The 20,943-nt window shown below is 41.4% G+C and overlaps 1 protein-coding gene across 1 annotated transcript in view; it reads right to left on the reverse strand.

The window, feature by feature from the left end:
* LOC117483484 (nucleolar protein 4-like) overlaps nucleotides 1–20,943 on the reverse strand; it is a 146,975-nt gene continuing 126,032 nt past the window's right edge. The window contains 8 exon segments of the mRNA XM_034131842.1: nucleotides 1–1,343; nucleotides 2,581–2,779; nucleotides 2,781–2,813; nucleotides 3,823–3,936; nucleotides 5,180–5,368; nucleotides 6,657–6,839; nucleotides 7,510–7,765; nucleotides 7,767–7,977. Coding sequence (XP_033987733.1) covers nucleotides 1,099–1,343; nucleotides 2,581–2,779; nucleotides 2,781–2,813; nucleotides 3,823–3,936; nucleotides 5,180–5,368; nucleotides 6,657–6,839; nucleotides 7,510–7,765; nucleotides 7,767–7,977 — 1,430 coding nt within the window. The 3' untranslated portion in view covers nucleotides 1–1,098.

Consider the following 20,943-nt stretch of genomic DNA (forward strand, 5'->3'; position numbering starts at 1 on the left):
TGTGTGTGTGTGAGTGTGAGAGGAACAGAAATTGGCAGGTCTGATCTGAGGTATTTCCTGGCGGTCAACATGGCGTCTTGGATGCATAAGTAGCAAGTTGCTCCCTGGGTAAAAGGGGTGAGGAGGAGGTGAGGTTTCAGGTGAGGGAAAAGTGCTATAGGACACAGAGAGCTTATTTACAAGCGAGCACACACAAAGTTTCTCTCCCCCTTCTTTTTTCTTTTTTTAAACAAACATTTTCTTTTTTTTCTTTTCCAGTTTCCATCCTTTAACCCCTCCGGACTCAGAGTCAGTGCTTTCTGTCAAGATAGCTCAAACCGCTCCTTTCTTTCAGTCACTTGGGAAAAGTAAACAAACAAACAAATAGGCGCACTGGACTCCCAAAAAAACAAATGAATTCTTCCATTAAATCAAAAACACTGGTCATTTAACAAAGAGCTTCAGTAGTACTAACTCAGGAAGTCGTTATTTATTTGAAATTGTTATCATCATTAGACGGCGTTGGCCCGGGCTCCCATCAAAACTGTTGGAGCTCCAAAACTTCACTCCACCCACGAGGAGTCTTTTTATCTGAAACCGCAGCAGCAGAATCATCAGTCCTTTACTCTTCTTCCTTTGCTCCTCCTCCTCCTCTCTTCCTCTCCTCCTCTCCTCCACACTCCTTCTCTCAGAGTGTGGTGCTGATTATGAGGTGCTTCCAGAGAGGAGAGGAAGAGAATCCTTCAGAGTCCCAATGCTCCTTTTTTCTTCATTAGTTCCCTCCTCGGGCAGATAAACTGGATTGAGGATGTGGGGGATTGTTTTGGGGCTCGTTTGGTGGGACTTCTCTCCCTCCCTCTCCGTCCCCTCCGTCCCCGTCTCCCACTTTTTCCTCCAAAAAATGCAAAGTGGCCACAGTGTCCGAAGAGAAGGCAGATTTAAGGAGGGAGGAGTAAAACAGGAGGAGGTCTGGTTGATTAGGAGAGGCGGGGGACGCAGACATTCACAAACATGAAGGGAGATGTGTGTGTGTGTGTGTGTGTGTGTGTGTGTGTGTGTGTGTGTGTGTGTGTGTGTGTGTGTGTGTGTGTGTGTGTGTTCTCCCACGTTTTCCCCAAATCAGTTCTGCTGCAGGATGAGGTTCTCCAGCTCGTCGGCCGAGCGGAGCAGGAAGGCGGCCGACTCCCGGTAGCCGGCGATCAGCTGACGCACGGCGGTGATCTCTGGTTGGCTGAGCTGGGTGGAAGCCCCGCCCCCTCCTCCACCCCCGCTGCCCCGCCCACCCAGGCTGTTGTTGGTGGAGGCAGGGGAGGAGTTACTGATGTTGGCGGAGGACAGAGACTTCATGCTGAGGTCTGTGGGACCTGAATGTGAGGGGAGAGGAGGGAGACAGTGAGGGGGGGGAGATATACATGAGAGATGGATCGATGAGAAAAGGAGAAGGAGTGAAGTGAAAGGAAACAATAATACAAGGTGAAATGAAGAAAAGGAGAGGAGTCACAGGGAGAGAAAAGAGAAAGATCAGTCAGTTCAAAATGACAGTTATTAAAGCTTGTCCAGCCCCAGGTAAGAAGGGGGAGAACTTGTGTAAACTTCATCTTGCAGATAATGAGGGTTTGCAAACAGGACGCTAAACACTTAAACTGGACTTATAGTTGTGTGTTGAGAGTAAAAAGCATCTGCCTGTTGGTGCAACTCTCTAAGTGTTATAATGGCAAGAGATGAGGGTTGAATAATGGCCTGAAAGAGAACATGAAGCTTTCTATGACTAGCTAACCTGTTTGCTGAAGCTCTAGCTGATCATGTCTGTATGCATTTATGACACTTTGTCATCTCTTTATTCATTCATGTAAATAGTGTTCACGTGTGTCATGGCAATACTGTAACCTTGTAATCACGGCTGGGTGTGGTTACAGGTGACACACAGAACTCTGACCGCACCCAGCGGGGACACAGGGTGTGTTCAGGAGTGAAGCTTTCTAACTTGCAACCCTCTTTAAACTTTATAGACTATATTTCAACAAGATCTTGAGATCTATGAGAGATATGAAGATACCAAAATGGCTGTAACTTAAAACTATTGGGAAATAACGGATCTGTAGTTGACCGGTTAGCAAAAATATTGAGTTTTACTTTTGAATTTTGAAGTTATCTGTGACTTGCTTATTAAACCTTGATTTGAGAGTAAGTCTGCTGAGCATGTACAGTACGCTGTTTTGAGGAGCACTTCTTCCTGGAACAGTTACAAAAACTGATGGGACACTAAAGCCCCTTAAGAGGAACATGTACATCAGTTTGAAAAGGCTGTAGTATTTTAGCTCCATATTTCAGGAATGCTGACGTCAGTATCGTGTGTGTATGTGTGCGTGTGTGTTAGCTGTTTCAAACTGCCATCTGCTGCTCCTTCTCCTTTCACTGATCTCTTTTCTTCTGCAGCTCCTTCTCCATCTCCTCCTTATTCATCTACAAATTACCCACTAATGCTGCTTCCCTCCCCCCCCCCCCCCCTTGACTTCCTCTCTTTAATTCATTTTTCCCTCTCACTATGACATGTGGTCCACTTCCTCTCCATCTCTTCCTCCGCCCCACTATCATCCTCACCGTTGCTCTGACTAGCAGCTCCGGTCGTCTGGGAAACGGGGTGTTGCATGGCAGCGCCCAGGCCCGGGTATCCACGGTAACCGTAGCTGAGGCCGGCCCCGTTGATGTAGAGCTGGGAGTCCTGGGAGGAGAAAGCGGAGGCGGCCAGGGAGTAGGCCGAGTGAGCGAGGGACGCCGGCTCCCGCAGACCCCCCCCCCCCACCGGACGCTTTGTCCAGGGAGACGGGCTCGTCCTGGGGAGGAGACAGGGAGCCACGGGCGGTCAGTTTCAAAACTAAAAACAGCAATCTTGGAGGATAAAACATGCAACTAAATCTTTACTGAGGTAAAAGTAGAAACACTATGACCATAAAATGTTATTAAAGTCCTACATTACAATTGTACTCGATGTAAATGTACAAAAGTATTTGCTTCAATTTGTACTTTAGGTAAAAGTACTCATTCTTTAAAAAGGCCCCTTCCAGAATAATATAATGTAAAAAGTATGATAGATAAATGAGGATAATTAAAATGTAAAATAAAATGCAGTTACTAAGTCCTAGATATTTTCAATAAAAGGTAGATGATTTTGTATTGATACATTTATAAACAAAATGACATACAGTTATGTATAACGATTGGAAGGTTTAAGATCACATTTCTAAAATGTCCTAAAGATACAAGTGAAAAGGTTGTTGTGTAGTAGACCTAGTTTGTGAAGCAGGAGAGCGTGACTTTAAAGAGTGATGGAGCAATTCTGAGCGGTAATATAGTTATTTTCCAGTAAATTGCTTTATAGATATAAAGAAAACAGTGAGTATCATATCTCTCTCGGAGAGGAAAACCACCCAACCCTTTCATATAAAATATAATGGTGTGTTCCATAGACATCAGCGGTGATAAATCTTACGGCAGAGTGTGCAATAGACTGAGTCCACAAGTTTGAGAGTTGAAGAGGAATCCTATAAATCACATCACTGACTGACAGGAAAACTGCCTCCACAACATTTGGGAAATATGTTTGTGTTTCTGTATATACAAAAATAAATCTTTGCCTAAAGCAGCACAAATTATAAATTGTGTGAAATTTGAATGAGAGTTTCTAATCAATCAAGATGGAGACATATTTATATTGCATGACTCTCTTGATTATGAGTGTGATTATAGTAGAAATATCCTTAGGTCTATAGTTCTGCCTCTTTAAAAACATTATTTGAGCATTAAATACAAGACTTGAAGATCATCACACAAACGCTATCTTACGTGATAGGTGTCGAGGCGCATCCTCTTGGCGGCGTTGCGTGTTTCACTTTCGCAGGCGGCAGCCAGGATGTTCTCAGCCATGGCCGAGGTGAGGTGAGGCGGAGTGGGGCGGGTCTGCAGACACAAACATATTATGGAATTGAATTACAGAGGGAAAAAGAGAAAGTGATTATAATATATTTCCGTTAACAGACAGAACATCAACAAAGCGATGAAGGAAATGAGGCAGAGAGGGGCAGGAGGCTCCATACATATAATTGTTATACTACACTGGAATGATGTTGATTATTTACTTAATTTCTTCTGTTAAATGTTTTGGATTTGTATTATTTGCATTATATGTGTTCATTTTATTTTACTTGAATTGTCTTATTTCATTGTAGTCCTGAAATATTTTGTTCCTGGTTAAACCATGTCAGGCACTTTGTACATTTCCGTTGTAAAGTTCTGTATAAATAAAATAATGTTTTCCATTTGTAACTCTTGTTTGCATATTAGATTCTGAAATCTTAAACTTTACGTAAGCTTTGGAAAACAATGTATTAAAGCTATTCAATCCCAGAAAACATGCTTTGCTATTATATGCAGACTGATACAAATGGTATTTGAAGGCAATTTTGTCACAATAAAAATGAAGAACACCTTCCTGTGTATCAGGTATTAACACATAGTGCAATATGATGATTCACCACTGGGGGGCAGCAGAGACTTTTCAGTGACTGACACATTGTGACATATCTGTTACTACCTGGTAATAATGTTCAAAGCATACACCCCTCCTGCATTCGTACAAACACATCCAATCACACTGCCTTTGCATTATAACAGTACTGCAGCAAATACTGTTGATTAATTAAACATGTATCCTGGGATTTACTGATGTTAAGAACATATGACGGAATATGTATATATGTTCATTTTCATTCATTTCTTACTTCATAGTTTATATGACCCAATATGTATGCTCATTTTAATTCATTTCTTATTTGATGGTTATTCATCATTTAAAATTGTTATCTTTGATTTTATTAACCTGTGTGAATCTGTGCTATCCTGTTTTTCATCCTTTCCCTGTTGCTGTTTGAACTACTTATCTTATCTTAAAAGTACACTAAAGAAGGAATACCCATAGTCAATGTCATGAATTAAAAACAGACCTTAGCTAATGTTAAACTAATGAAAATCATACAAAACAATGAATTGTTTTTTGAGAGAGTTATTGGTGTGTTTTAGTCATTGTTGGTGAATGTTAGCCTTATAAAATCACACACAAAAACATACCATGTATATTCCTTAACAATAAAGAGATATTGGGCTTTTGTTTCAAAGACAGACATTCAGCCTCGCTGGTACGTACCTCCATGCCGCTCTTCTTCATGCGTCGGCAGGATTTGAGGTAGGTGCGGATGCGCTTGCGGGCGCGCTCCTGGAACTCTGGGAACTGTCTGCTGCACGACTCGATGATGGCCTGGATCTTCTCCTTAGGCTGTTTGGAGATGGGAACCATTCGATCCAAGTTCTCGTCCACAAACAGACGCACAAACATCTGCAGACAGAAAACACAGCAGTTAATGAAATGTTTTTAAATGGGTTATTGGGTTTTTGTTTTTTAGTTAATTTGTGTATAACTTGCTCCGTTAAGTTGTCTTATCAATTTGTTTGTACATGAAGTGGTATAATGTTACCAAGTACAAGAAGTAAATATTGTAATTTTTACTAGTATACTTAGGGTTGCAAAATTCCGGGAATTTTCAAAGATGGAAACTTTCCATGGGAATTAACGGGAATTTATGGGAATAAACGGGAATAAACTGGGAATTTTCAAAATTGAAGGTTGGCTCTTCATAGGGAACTTAAATATAGTTGGGGAAAGTATATTTGAGCATAATCTTGACTAAAACAAACAGATGCCATTCAAGTACACTTCAATCACATGCACATAGCACACTGCTTACTGCATGGCTATTGAGACCACACCCCCTACAGGCACTGTGCATTCCTCCATCACATGCACAGATGATTTCTTGTGGGGATCTTTGGATGGGGGGTGCATTTTTGTGCATTTTTGAATGAGTGGTGTTGGGGGGGGGATGATTAATATTTAACTCAACATTCATGTTTTTGTTCTTCAATTAAACAAATGATTGTTCAATAAAATAATTAAAACTTGTTCTGTTCTACTTACAAATAAATCTGTTGAAATGTCATGTTTTTTTAATTGTATCATTTTCCATGGATGTTTTCTTATGACAAAACAAAATGTTTTTATTTATGCTTGGATATGATTACAACACAGTGAACCCACAAGTTAGAACAATATAAAGTAAATAAAATGTGCTCTGCCTTTACCAGCAGCAACATATAATAAACATTTGAATTGCATAATGAGAACTTTAAGTCTGTTTTTATGCAAGTCATTTATCTTTTTAAAGTATCACTACTACATTTGAGTATATATTATTCTGGTGTACACATTTATATTATTGTAACTTTTTTCGTAGCTTCTTTCTTATCTTTATTTCCTGTTGTATAGATCATTCTTTCAAAATAGTTTTTACCCTTATTCTAGTTGTAAGTCCTTATTTTAACCTTATTTTAACCTATCTATTCTGTATGTATTTCTGTATTTGTGTTGCTGCATCAGCAGAATTTCCCCTGTAAGGATCAATAATAGCTTGCAGTATCTTGTTATTTTTTTAGGGTCTGTGCCATGGAGTGTGTTTGTGATTAATGACACTGACACATTTTACAGGATGAACAGTGTGTTTTTTACTTAATGGATATAAGGAGACACCTTATTGATCCCATAATGTAACACCCTCTCTCAGACTTACATTGAAGGCCTTTAGTCTCTCGGGATCGACTCCCTCTGCTTCGTTGATTTTGTCGTTGTCGTCATGGTCGTCATGGTCGTCATCGTCGTCGTCGGGGCCGACCTGGCGTCCTGTGGTCAGATCCTCGGCTCCCAACTCCATCTTCACACTGTCGTAGCTGCCGCCAGAACTGTACTGAGGGGACTGAACACACACATGATGAAGGGTTATATTAGAGTTGGCTATCTATGTACTGTCTACCTGATTTGATCAATATCAATAGGTTTAAGGGGTTCATTGTGTCAATCAAAACCTGAAGTAAAAGTGTTTTGTTGGGACACTCGAGAGACATCAAAGAGACAAATATCAGCTTAACAAACTAAAACATTTTATCAGTCTTTGGAAAGGTGATACAACAATAATTTGGAAAGAATATAAACCGGCAAGTTTTTCCCAAAAATCGACTTCAGTGATTTATTTAGGAAAAATGCAACATTTCTGTGGATCCAGCTTCTTCAATGTACTTATCTCTGTATCATTGACTTCTTGTTGTTAAAAGGGGTTGGACTCTTGGACACTGGACAAGCCACTTTTCCGTTGTCGTTTTTAAAATGTATAGTCTGAAGACATGGTGGTAAGTAGAATGTTTCTGTCTGTCTATTCCCCAAATAGGGAAGCAAGTACAAGAGCACTTGCAGGGGGTCATTAAGATTTAAAATCTCCGTCTTTATATAATAATAATTAAAGCTATATAATATACTTCTTGAAATCCTTTCTTACGTAATCTTATTGTAAACAATCACTTGTGTGTGTACTGTGTATGGATTTACAGTTTGTGTGTGTGTTTGTGTGTGTGTCTGCTGTGTTGTCTCACCTTGCCCCCGTAATCCCTGCCGTCTCGTTCCAGTCGCAGCTCGGCAGTGTGTGAGTGGGACTGCGAGTGTGTGTTGGGAGTGTGTGCATTATGTGTGTGAGGTGTGTGTGTGTGTGGCAGAGGCAGGGCAGGGTGTGGGGTCAGCGAGGGTTTGGGAGCCAGCGGGTACTTCCTGCGGAGCTCCTCGGGGTGCAGAGCGCCGAGCAGCGCCGCCGCCGCCACCGACACGGTGACGGGCAGGTGAGAGGAGGACAGGCGCTGAGGGGGGGGGGTCGCTCAGGTTCATGGGCTGCTGGTCCTCAGACGATGAGGAGGAGGACGTAGGCGTGCTGAAGTCCAGCGGGGCGGGGCCGCCGTTGCCATTGACGACCTCGGTGTCCCTGACTATAGCAGCGTCCGTAGCAGCGGAGGAGGGGGGGGTCAGAGCCGGCAGCCCGCTCCCACTGCCGCTCTCTGACGAGGAATCCTCTGGAAGCAGAAAGAGAGGTTCGTTTAACAGATGGACAAACACATGTCTTTGTTGCGTCTTGATGTTTATTTCCCACTCAGGTTCAAACAGTTCAGATACAGCGTTACTTCACATTATTCATAGTTTCTGTTTTGTACTTTCAATGACCCTGAACAATCTGCACATATTGTCCTCACACTCCACCTGATTTCACTTTAAATGTTAGTAAAAACTTAATAAAAGTTTTTCACACTTTTATTACTACTACTTGTACTAGTATTTACCGGTATATGTTTTATAGTAGTAGGTTGGTTTATTATATTGTAACCTAACCTCTAGTATTTTAATCTTGTATTCTACACAAACTGTATACAGTAGATGTTTTTTATACATAACATTACGTGAATATGAGAGAAGAAAAACTTAGTAAAAAGGTAATTCTCACAATGACTTACTAAAGGGGCAACTAGAAGGTGAGTTATGTTATTCAATACCGCCTATTATCTACACACATTATGTACAACATCATGTTTCTATTTTCATCATTATCATTCGTGTATGTGTCTTGTTGCAGGGAGTATAGGTGACTAATGGATTCTAACATAAACAAAATCTAAAAACTAATTGCAGATAGGTCAGAATCTGTGTAAATCAGTCATTATCATTGAGATGTTACGTGATTGCTGTTATGTGTGCATGTTCTGAATAGACACATAAATACAAGGCATATTCATATGTATAATTCTATGGCTCTTTGTGAATGCCCAGCAGATGGCAGGCTTCCTTCATGAAGAACTATGAGATTCTTAGAAACAGTTTCTGCTTCTGTTCTGTTCTTCAATGGTTCATAACATATTATTTCTGTATGCTTTACCCTTGAATTGCAATTGCATGTTTCTTGCATACAGCGGGCACACAATATTACGTTTAGAAAACTACAGCTCGAAAAGTCACCAGTGCCTGAGTTATTCTCAGCTTCAGAGAGATATTATGTGTTGCAGAACCCTTGCTCTCTATTTCAAATGAAGATGTTGTATTGTTATTATGTATTTTTTATGAAAGGAAATTACAAAATGATTCACTTTGCAGAACAATAGGAAATGTCTTCATTACAGCCAGAGCTGTCTCACAGCTGGAGTGAAATTGGGGGACAGTTACTGACTTCCTGTAGCCAGCGGGACTGTGACAGCAATAACACGAGAAAATTATCTCCAAAGTGTCTGCTGGTGGGAGGAAAATAATGAGTCCTCAAATTATTTGAATTCTCTAAAAGCCATGGGCTGTGCACTGAGTGCTAACGGCTTCCTTGGTGCCAGCAATAACAATGAGGGTGTGAGAGATAACATTGTAGCCCAAAAATGGTCATTGGAGCTTGTGTAGTTTCAGAGATGAGGTTTTCTGCTCTGAGAGTGATGCAGAGAGGGACTGCGTGCAGCTGCTGTCAGGCCATTGTTGCGGGTCGAGTGGAGCAGCGTGTGTTTATTTGATTAAACCCATCAAGTCTGCAGCCTGACCAGACAATAACACAGTGAACACCCTGCATTATGACAGAGACCCCTCCCCCACCTTAACACACCACCACCACCGCCGCCTCATCATCATCATCATTACCAAGATTGTATTCCTCCCACTTTTTCTGAATCACCCTAACATCCTCTTCCTCACATCAATATTGTTAATGCCATGTTCACGGTTCAAATAGTGCAAGTGAGTACAAACTCCCATTTAGAGCTACAACCAGAACAAGAGTGAACGTGTGTGGTTAGCTCTGTGTCTCCTGTCCAATAGAGCTGCAATTAACAATCATTTTCCTTATTGATTAACCTTTAAATGAATTGTTTGGTCTATAAAATGCAAGAAAACTTGCTCAACCATCATAGTTAACCTCTAATCGGGGGGTCAGTATTAGTGGAAGAAGTATTCAGGTCCTTTACCTAAGTAAATTATCAATATAACAATACAAAAATACTGCTTAAGACAAACAAATCCTAGAACATACAAAAATATTATCAGCAATATGTAGTTAAAATATATAAAAATATTTATTCTGCAGAAAGTTTGTACCTGACTGACATATCAATACATATCACAGTAACACAATTACAATTTGGACACCAATAAGCAAGTTCAGTGTTGCAGCTGTTTCCCTATTTAATGATTTCATAAGAAAGTCTCCAAATGTAGCTTTAAAAGGACTCTCATGAAACACACAAGACAATGGGGTTCAAGGGTGTAAAATGCTTTAGTATTTATTGTTGAAGCAGGTTAAAGATCTCTGGATCTCTTTTCAGACAGACAGGCTTCGAAATAAGTGGTTGTGGAATAAATGGTGTGTGCCGTGCAGGCTGGCAGGCGGGATGGATGTCTGCACGCCTGATAGTTGTATAGTTCAAGATAGCTCCATAGTCCTCAACACATACCACAATGAAGCCTTCCTACTCCCATAACCACATACAGAGTGAGGATGGATATAAAAAGACACACTAAAACATTAACATTCACATTAGTCTACATGCGACTTCCGATTTTACCCAAATGTATGGTTCAATGTTTAATTAGTGCTGCACATGCACTGCAATATTCCCAGCATCACAAACAGATGGAAAGAGACGGGGAGATTTCCGCTGATGAACATCGGGAGAAGCTAAATGAGACGGAGCAGAAAGACTGAATGAATGATTTGAAACAGAAAGCGGCTGATTGGAGAAACAGGGAAGAGAGGAAGAAAAAGAGGAAGAGGAGGGTGTTTGAATGAGTCAACAGCCCTAAAACGCAGCAACTGGATTGTAAGGAAAAGTGATGCATAGAAAGAGAGGGGGCAGAGGATGGTATCGACTGTGTCATTCTTTCGGTGGGGGAGGGAGGGAGGGAGGGAGGGGTGGAGCCCAAACCGCTGCATGGAGAGAGGGAGAGATGGGTAGGGGAGGCACTGGGGTAAAGAGAGATGGAAGGGAGGCACAGCCAGGCAGAAGGAAAGAGGTCAGGAGGGGGGTGGGAGGAGGAGGTGCAGGAGAGGGTCATTGCTCGGGGGTGGGGGCAGCAGGAGGAGAGAGGAGAGGGGAGAGAGGAGAGGATGAGGGAGGATTGAGACAGGGGATGGGAGGGGGAAGGGTGGAGAACGATTGAGTCAAAGGGACAGGCACGTGGGGGAGATTTTTAGAATTGTATTACATCTCTTTTCTTCTTTGGCTCTCATTATTACCATTATTATATTAACTGTAGCATACATTCGATTGGATAAACACATAGTGTCGTCTAGGGTTGAGTGTATACATTAATGTTATGTGAAGATGATGTGTTGTCTGACACTTAGATGTCAAACATGGCTTGATATTGTACTTATAAAGCATGAATTTGGATTTGAGAGCAAGAGAATGGGAGGGGGGGGTTTACAATTAAAGGGAGATAAGAGGGAGTGAGCGAGAGGGAAGCCATGGGACCTGGAGGTAGAAAAGCATGGCAGTGTGTGTATGAGTGTGTAAGGAGTATTCATGCGTAGAGGCGAAGGCCAACCTAATTCCTGCCGCCTTGACACAAATCCCCCCTCAGCAGCGAGACCTCCATCTCTGCATCCCTCCATCCCCGCCCGGACACACACTGAGGGACCCCTGCTCTCCCCCTCAGCCTCCCTCACGCCTATTCTTTGGATTTTTCTCATTTCTCTGTCCACGCCTGCCTCCATCTATTTTTGATTTTCTGTCTTCCAGAAGCAAAATGCATCCTCTACCTCTATTCCCTGCGGTAATGTGTCCTGGCTCTCTTTTTCTCTATCCCCACATACAATGTCGCTATCACACTACATGCTACTGTAACAGGGAAACAACAGTCTGATAGGAACAAAAGGCCCAACAATGTGTTGTTTTGTGCAGTGGGTTATTGTTGAAGGCCATTCAATCCAATGTTTGTCCTCTTAGTTCAAGGGAAACAAATCTTAAAGAAACATCTTTTTCTCATCAGTTTATTATTATAATGAATCTGAACATTCAGCTGGAGTTAAAACTGTTTTGTTAATTTGTAGTTTTTTCTACACATTTTCCGGGGCTTTTATGCTACTGGACAGCGTGATATTTGAGACAATAGTGTGCCAGAATGTTTGAGAGGGCTTCACTGTTTCAACATTATAATGTCATGCTGTCGTATGTCATTGTTCAGCAATGATATATGTAAGGTTTGGATGTCAAAGTTTTGACGATGTGTACGGCATCCTCTGCTTCAGATGCCATGTTTCTAACCCTGATCCTGGACGTCCGCTTGCATGTCATGCAAATTGTGGACGAGGTTCAACATGTGTATAGTGCCAAGTCACTGCATGTGTTTTATTTCACAATGCATTACATCTGGCATTGTGACCATCTTGAAATACCCGAATATCCAAATAAAATTGCAGCCTTCTTTCTTTACCCCACATGTTCTTCCCTGATCTTGGAGACTGAAGGTGACTTCTTTTTGCTTTTCTCTCATCCTGTTTCTTCTCTCTTTTTTTTTTGTATCTCAGAACAACAAAGTCTTTAGCCTTCCCCCCTCTCTCCTGTAAGAACTCATGCAGTCAGGATCATCCTTTGTACGTACAGTAAGCTTGTGTTTGTTCATGACCTTTGCTAAACGCTGCTGACAACAACAGTAAACATTTGTTCCTCAGTAGAGTAACTGTGCTCGGTGAGGATTAACCACTTCAAAGGCAGACTGTAAAACAGCACATGAAACATTATCGTTCACTTAAATCATTTTCTCCACATGAGAGTCATGACACCCAGAGTTTAGAAGTCATGATGCGTCCTCAAAGATGAGTGCCGCACAATAGACTCATTCATGAATATGACCATGTACTCAGTTACACATTATATGATAAACATGGATATTAAAACATGCACAACAGTAGTGGAAGTAATCAGCATAGTACATTTTAGATTAATCTTACAAAACTAAGTGTTTCAAAGAACTCGGGATTAGTTATTTATCAATGTCTGCATTGTAGTTTGGGTGCTCTGCATTATGTTATTGCCAAGCTAATAGTCAAGTTAATGTTTCAGATTCAGGGTCAAAATGTACTAAATTAGCTATCCTGGAAGTAATCATTTATGCATGCAGTTGGCTTATTTTACTTTATATCAAGTGGAGAAAAGGTGCACATCCTAACAGTTGAGAAGTTGAAACTACTTAAAGCTTAGAAAGCATACTTATACATATCTTAAAATGTTGACTCCAAAGATATGTTTTAATTAATAACATAATTGTTTCAGTTCTAGATATAGGATTTGTTTTTAGAGGGGCTACTCATCAAACAGCGGAACTTTCTGCACAACTTTGCTTAATATGCTACATATCCTCCATGGTGATCTTATTGGATAGGCAGCCATTGAGTGAAATACTCTGATCACATGGAATTGGACTGGAAACATATTTGTTATGGATATTTGAAATGTATAGTGTGAATGAGTCACCATGAGTTAACAAGAGCTGCTGTCCTACACAAAGGTGCAGGCAACATGTCAATCCTTTGCCTTCACTTTTTCACGACTCAGCACTTAATGAGAGACACAGCAGGGGTCATTTCTCAAGAACTCACAAAGGTAAGTGCTAAAGAGTGACCTTTCACCCTCTACCTACAAAACATGACCAACTGCGGCCATATTTCTTTCCCTTTATCTCCCTCTACCTTTCCATTATATGTTTCTGTCCTCCTCCACCTCCTTGTCAAACTCCTCCCTAACTCCCTTCCTCTCTCACTTGTCTTCCCTCCTGTCCCCCAGGTCCTGACCCAGGGTGGTGCAGAGACTGTGATGCATGGCAGTATTTATTGTTCCCAGCAGCCCGAGGGGCACCAGGTGTGTTTAAGGGGTTAAAATATCTTCTCGTGTCAAGGACAAACATACATTGAGCTAAAAGCATGTGCGTCCCCAAAGAGAGTCAGGACAAGTGGACCAAAACTTTGACAGTCAATCATTGTACAACCCACAATCCACTGGGAGGAGGAGGAAGATGCTGCCTCAGCTAACCTGGCAGCACACATCTCCATCAACGTGTGTGTAGAAGTTATTCGACGTGAGTGTGTGTCTGAGAAAAGGTTGTCTCTGTGTGTTGTGTTTCTGTGTTTACGGCACGCTAACTGTCGCATTAACTGTCGCATTAACTGTCAATCTGTTTGCTCGCAGCAACACAGTGGGGGGGGTGGGTTGGAAACGCATGGGGCTTCTCACACGCCGTAAATAATCAGCCTGCGGGTTTTTAGTTAATCATGTGAAGAAGAGGAGGAAGAGATGCAAAGAGAGACTTATTAAATGTGTCTTATAGAGCTGCTCTGAAACACGAGTCAACATTCTTCCGTTGTTATATCAGTGATCTTTGTTCCGAGACTTGCATACATCAGCAGGTTTATCTGCAGAGTTCAGATAATCAGGAAGGTCAATTAGAAGCAAGGTTTCAAGTTATGAGGCTTCATACCTGTCATCCTAGAGTTACATTACAGAGCAGTCTCCCCACATAGTCAACATACCTAATCATCTGGTTTCTACAACTTCTGCATGTTTTTCTGCAAACCTATTTGTATGGTACTTTATATGTCATTAATTCATTTGTTTGTTTAAATCAGGACTCGACCTGATCAAGAACTACATGAGAAGGTTTAATAGTTCACTCTCTATATCAGTCATGACATATCCTTTCACTGATTAAATCCAATCACTTCAACCTATCTTAAAATTCCATGTTGACCAGGACATAAATGTAAAAAATGAATAAAAAAATGAATAAAAAAGAGAAAGAATCCATCAAAAAGTGGGTAAGAGTACTTAAACACCTATATTTAATGTAGTTCTTATCTACTCATAGGACTGCAAATAAGTTGAATAACTCCAAACACGGACAATGATGTAAAGGATTATCAGAAACAATAAACGTATCAAACGCTTTATCACAAATGTAAGCAAATATGATACAAGGGAATGGATAATCGAGGAGACAATGTGATACACCTCATCATGTTGTTGCTGTAGAGCTCATGACACTGATACTGTCAGAGTTGGTCGTTTCTGTCACACCAGAGACACCCACAGAGAAATATCCAATATGCCCTGATGATACTTGTGGCCCTGGAGATGTTAAGTCAACTCGCAGTCATTTCTAATTAGACAGAGGACATAAGTCTTTGTGAACTTGAGAGCGACCGCCCTTTAATTAAAAAATGAGACATACATCACCTGAGTGCAGCTCTGAACGGGAGCAAAAGAGCAAGTTTCAATCAATATGATTTAATAATCGTCACAAGATATTTTACATTTCAGCCGGGGGAGAATGCAACAAATCAATGTCTCTATTGTAGCGATGGGGGCATTTGTGCATTGATTTAAATATGGCAGATTAAAAACCCTGGCATTAATTAGGCAGATTGTTTCTTTAATGCGGTGGCCATACCAAACAGTAGCCAGGGGGGGTCGTACCCCTGCTTACACTGGCAAACACTCTCCCTGCTGAGGTGGAAATAAACTCCCCTCCTCCTGGTTCTCCATTTATTTCCCCTGATGTCAGTTCTCCTCTGCTGGCTCACAACTCTCCATTTGCTCCGATCCGCTCCCTTCCACTCGCTAATGTCTTCCTCGATCTCACTTCTTTACGCTCAAACTCCAACATGCTTTCTTTATCTCCTCTGTGAAGCTACCCAAAGGTATCACATGAGAGAAAATATGTTTTCAACTCGCACAAGACTGACTTAAATAATAACACAGGACACAGACCCTATTTGACTCAATACAGAGCAGCAGGTACCCTAGAGCAGGGGTTCCCAACCTTTATTGTGCCAAGGACCGGTAGATACATTAAAAAAAAATCACGGACCGGTTGTCAATTTTAACTGATTTTAATATTTACTCACCACCAGCAGGTAGCAGAGGCTAATTGTATGTAACAGCCTGAACAAATACTAGAACAATATGCATCCAAAACATATTAACAAAGTTTAAAAAATAACCGGTGTTGTTTTTTGGTTTTTCGGAAAACCAAAAAACCGACGTTATTCAGTTTTTAAACCAAAACGGGAAAACAGATAAATCAACGTTTTGGTTTTGTTTGTATGATTTACGGATAATCCAGTGAATGCTGGGAAAACGAGGAGAAGGCGCATTATGAAGGAGATGTCCGGTCGCCAGGGTGTGTGTGTGTGTGTGTGTGTGTGTGTGTGTGTGTGTGTGTGTGTGTGTGTGTGTGTGTGTGTGTGTGTGTGTGTGTGTTGTGTGTGTGTGTGTGTGTGTGTGTGTGTGTGGTGTGTGTGTGTGTGTGTGTGTGTGTGTGTGTGTGTGTGTGTGTGTGTGTGTGTGTGTGTGTGTGTGTCACTGGCATTTGTTTTCAGAAGATATTATGATCGTGTCGTTCGTTCCGGTGCACTCCCGACAGCAGAGCACTACATCGAGATTAAGATTAAACTAATTTATTTTGGGAACAGCCGCATATATGCCGCTGTCGGACAGACACAAACACACCGAACACACAGAGCTGAGCTGAGCAGAGCACATACACACACACATCATGCGCCTTGGTGACTGACTGGACATCTCCTTCATAAAACTAATAAAGGGGGAGTAATCGGGCAGTTCGATGTGTGTAGAGATGTGTGTAGATGTGTGTGTGGTTAACACGTAGCAGCCTGCAGTTACTCTTAAACTGTTCTGATTAAGTTAAACACAGCGAAGGCGGTGCGTAAAAAGGCACAGCTCTTTACCCGCTGGTGCTGCACTTCTCAGAGGCGGAGTATACGTCCCGCTGCCTCCTGATGCTGCAGCCATTTCATGAAGTGAAGGAGGTTTTCCTTCTATAAAACAGCTGCGGGCAGCTGATACCGTGAGAGTCCCGGACATTAATTCATAGATCAAGGCAGACTGGTTTACTCTCCTGTTTTGCCAATCCGGTGCTTAAACAAATAGCTCTACACCCCTGGCCGACTTGTCCTTAAAATGAAGTCCGAGTTTGAAATATATCTCAAATAATGTATGCACCACCATTTCCCCACATAAACATAACAGTCTGCAATCAAACGGTTGTCTCCTGTGCGCTCCTCTTCCTACTTGGCGCACCGGTAACATGCTCGTGCGCACAAGAGGCTGAGACCTTAGGCTGAGCCGCCGAATCCCTCGGAACATCATAAAAGCCATTTTCAACGGTTTTCTGGTGAAAGAGTAACTAGCTACTGGATGAAATAATATGACTGGTGGCATATGTGCGGAAATTAAACACTTTTTGAAAAAAATATTATGATAAAATATTTTATATATTTATAATTCTGCAAATATTACGATAAACTCACAGCTATTTCGCGGCCCGGCAGTAACACCTCCGCGGCCCGGTACCGGTCCGCGGACCGGGGGTTGGGAACCCCTGCCCTAGAGCACACGTTATACACTAGCTTTATGTTTGGTTGCATCATGATTTATTATTGCAAATGCAAAGAATGACCTTGTGTGTGTTTTTACGCACTGATATTGTGAATGAAAGCTTTGTGTGATTGTGTGTCCGTCACACAGGCCACATTATGTGACCCCTCTTCTCGCTCTGTGCTCATGTGTGTGTATGTGGGTGTCTGTATGTGAATTGTGCGTCATGCAGTCACATGGTCGCATGACATAGGATGCAGCAATGACCCCTGGCTCGCTCTGACCTTTGTCAGGCAGCAGCAGAATTGAACTTGTGTCCTGGATGAACCTTTGGTTTTACAGTAGTTTACAAGTGGAATGTGTTTTCAAACCAATTTCTCTTTGCGAACATTGCTGCACTGAAAAATAATCAGTTTCAAGGTTTCATGGTTTTTAATGTGTCAAAATAGCTATTCATATAAAGTCATTCTTCACACAAGGCTGAAGATAGAGGTTTTTATTTTCACTCTGTACTGAGAGAGGCAAACAGGGTAACTAAAGCTCTCAGAAAGCCACGGTTAAACGTTTATAATGGTTTTAATACTACCTAAAACGGCTTCAAAACTTCAAACAGATATTAGATATGCCAAGGCAATTTGTGTTCATTTAGACTTCAACCAAAGAAAATCTTGGTCGGCTGAAATACTCTAAGTAATATCGTACTCTTCAACCAATCAAATAGTTGATGGGGGAAGAAGTCTGCATATTATTAACCAGACTATAAACTAAACGTGATTAACCAAATCGGCCACAATGCACTGAGTGCACTCTACCTGGAAGTCTATATGAATGATGAACGAACATAAAAAGCTATTTGTCAGTGTCAGCTTTAATATGAAGAGCAGTAAATTACAGAATAGGTTTCAGGTGAGTGGTGTGCAGGCGGGGCAGAGAACAGTGACCGAACACTGCCAGCCATAATGAAAAGGGTGCGTTTGATATATGCTTCATGCAGAATAGTTTGTCATGTCAGAGTAGCATCGGACTTAAACTGCCTGAACAAGATCACAGGCTTCACTTTGTTTAACTAAATGATATTCCTTGTCTGAACAAAAATCTGGCACTGCTGGATTCTACAGGAAACAACCTTCATAAATAACTTTCAATTCATTAGTGGCTTGTGTCATGTTTGTCATAAGTAAAGGCTTTACAGCTAGTCACCAGTCTACATCTCTGAACAGGTTTATTAATTATTGATAACTGACTGAGTGAGTTGATTGTGGGAGGGGCCGTTATGCACCAAGGGTGTGAAAACAAAACAACACACTTATGTGTAATGCTCCCTGGGGATATTTCCCATCCAAAAACTGTTCATACCAGCAGCAATGTGCATTTGCAGCAGGTTTGCGGGTCCTCTCTACCCAAAGCTTGCCGTTAATCGCATATTTCGCAACTCCCCTGGCAGTGCCCAGGTGAAAGACTGCAAAATGCAGCTTCTGGAGGATTACACATAGCCCTTTCAGCTCAAGCCCCCCATGGGTTGCATCAAATAACACTCTTCCATGACATGACTCTATAAGGAACCAGGAAGACATTTCTCTGTTTTTTGCGGAGATGCTCGACATAACATGATATGAACCTAACATGATATGAACCTAGAAGGAACCAGGAAAACATTCCTCCTGTTGGCCGAGGCATTACACTGCAACATTGTTTATCTGTGTCATTTGAGGTGTTCATTTTTAAGGCTCTGTTATCTAGAGCATTGTTGTTAATGTATCATTATTGTTCCAAAACCTTGTTCCTTGTTTCTTGTTATCACATGTGCCAATGAGTCAAATCTATATAAAAAGCCTGACTGGTCTCCATGAAATGAGTTGCTTCGTCAACTCCCTTTCAGCAAAGGTTGGTTTTCTACCTCCTACCAGAATCCTTTACGAAAGGTTCAAAAGCTTTTCATAAACATCTTCCAGCACATCTATTCTTAATGATCTGCCTTTAGGTTGCGTTTACTTTACTATATTTACTATATCATCTTATTTTTCTATTCAACTTTTTGGAATTTAAATCTTTTTGTGTTCTGTTTATGGGAATAATGATGATTTGTTTATTGTGTTTAATGTCTTTTCACAGATGGCATCAGGTTTTAACTTTGTTTTCTTCCTTGCTGTGACTGGAAGCCTGTTCATTGCAGGAACTGTAAGTAGAACTCAAAGAAAATGTCCTCCCAACATTTTTAATTCATTCGTTTTTGGTTGAGAGAAAGCTTTAAATGGGAAGATGTAGCATGTCACTGTAGATTGCAATAAAAAAAAAACTCAAAAAGATGATTGCAGTGAATTTCTATAATTGGGAAAAATTAGCACAACCTAACAAGTGACTTGAAAAAACTGTCTAGCTCTATCACAACAGAGGAGTGAGATATATGCCACTAAATAAAGAATACATGAATTATCTTGTAAAACAGATAAAATAAATGTTCACTTAAAGGTAGGTAATTTTGGAGAAACCAGCTTGAGTGCGCTGGAATTTGAAAATACACAACCGGAAGAAATCTGCCACTTCCTTACAGAGCCCCTCCTCCAACACACACGAACGCGCACATGACCAATGAGGGCACGAGATAAGTTTGTGCACAGATGGAAGGCTGACAGGCAGGTAGGCCATCCAGTTATTTTAGCCGGGCCGGCTCAGATGATTGGTCGTACTTTTTACAGTATTACGGCTTCCACAGATGACATGTTTTAATGGATTTTTTGTCAAAGCACTTAAGATACCACTTGTGGCTCAGTGGAGGTTGTAATAGCAGCATTTGAATGATTGTGGAATGATACGTTCAATGCTGTAATGTTTGGTTGTCACTTTCCATGTGTCCACATTTTCTTTCAAACAAAGATGTTTGTGTCACAGACGCATGCTGTCCTCCTGGTTGGACCCATTTTGGCTGTCGCTGTTTCATTTTCTACGACATTCCAAAAGTCTTTGTTGATGCACAGGTACTTGATGGAATAAAAAATGCTCTTGTACAGAGTAAAGAATGTTGGGGTTGTGGGGGGGTGACATTGGGATATATATTTTTTAAATCCTCTGGAGCAGAGAGAGGAGCTGTGGATTATTGTTATTGATTAATGCATCAGTGTTTCTTAGGGTCAAAAACACTAAACTCACAACTTAAAATGAAAGCGTTTAGTTTATTTAAAGCTCCCATGTCATGCTTTTCCGGTTATTACCCGTCCCCTTGTGTGTTATGAAGGTTTTTATGCATGTAAACGGTGTGCAGAGTCAAAACCCTCAAAGTACACCCTGTAGCGAGTAAAACTCTAACACAGAAAATACCTCCCCAAAACGCCTCGTTGGAGATACGTCACTGCCCATTTGAGTCTTCCATTTAGTTCCGGGTACCGCCTGATGTCATGCGGTACCCGGAACGAAATGGACCAATCCCGAAGAGCTATGGCCACACCAGCAGCGGCGTGTTCCTCCTCCAGAGGTTCGAAGAACCGGCATTTCACAGACGAAAGCTTCCAAAACATTGCCCAGTTTGAGGCCGGATATGCACAGCTTGTTTGGACCGTTTGGAGCAGGGGAAGATCCGGGTATACAACCTGTAAGTTTGCATTGTTATTTGTGTATTTATCAAACAAGACT

Source organism: Trematomus bernacchii, unplaced genomic scaffold, assembly GCF_902827165.1.
Source record: "Trematomus bernacchii unplaced genomic scaffold, fTreBer1.1, whole genome shotgun sequence".
Lineage (NCBI taxonomy): Eukaryota > Metazoa > Chordata > Actinopteri > Perciformes > Nototheniidae > Trematomus > Trematomus bernacchii.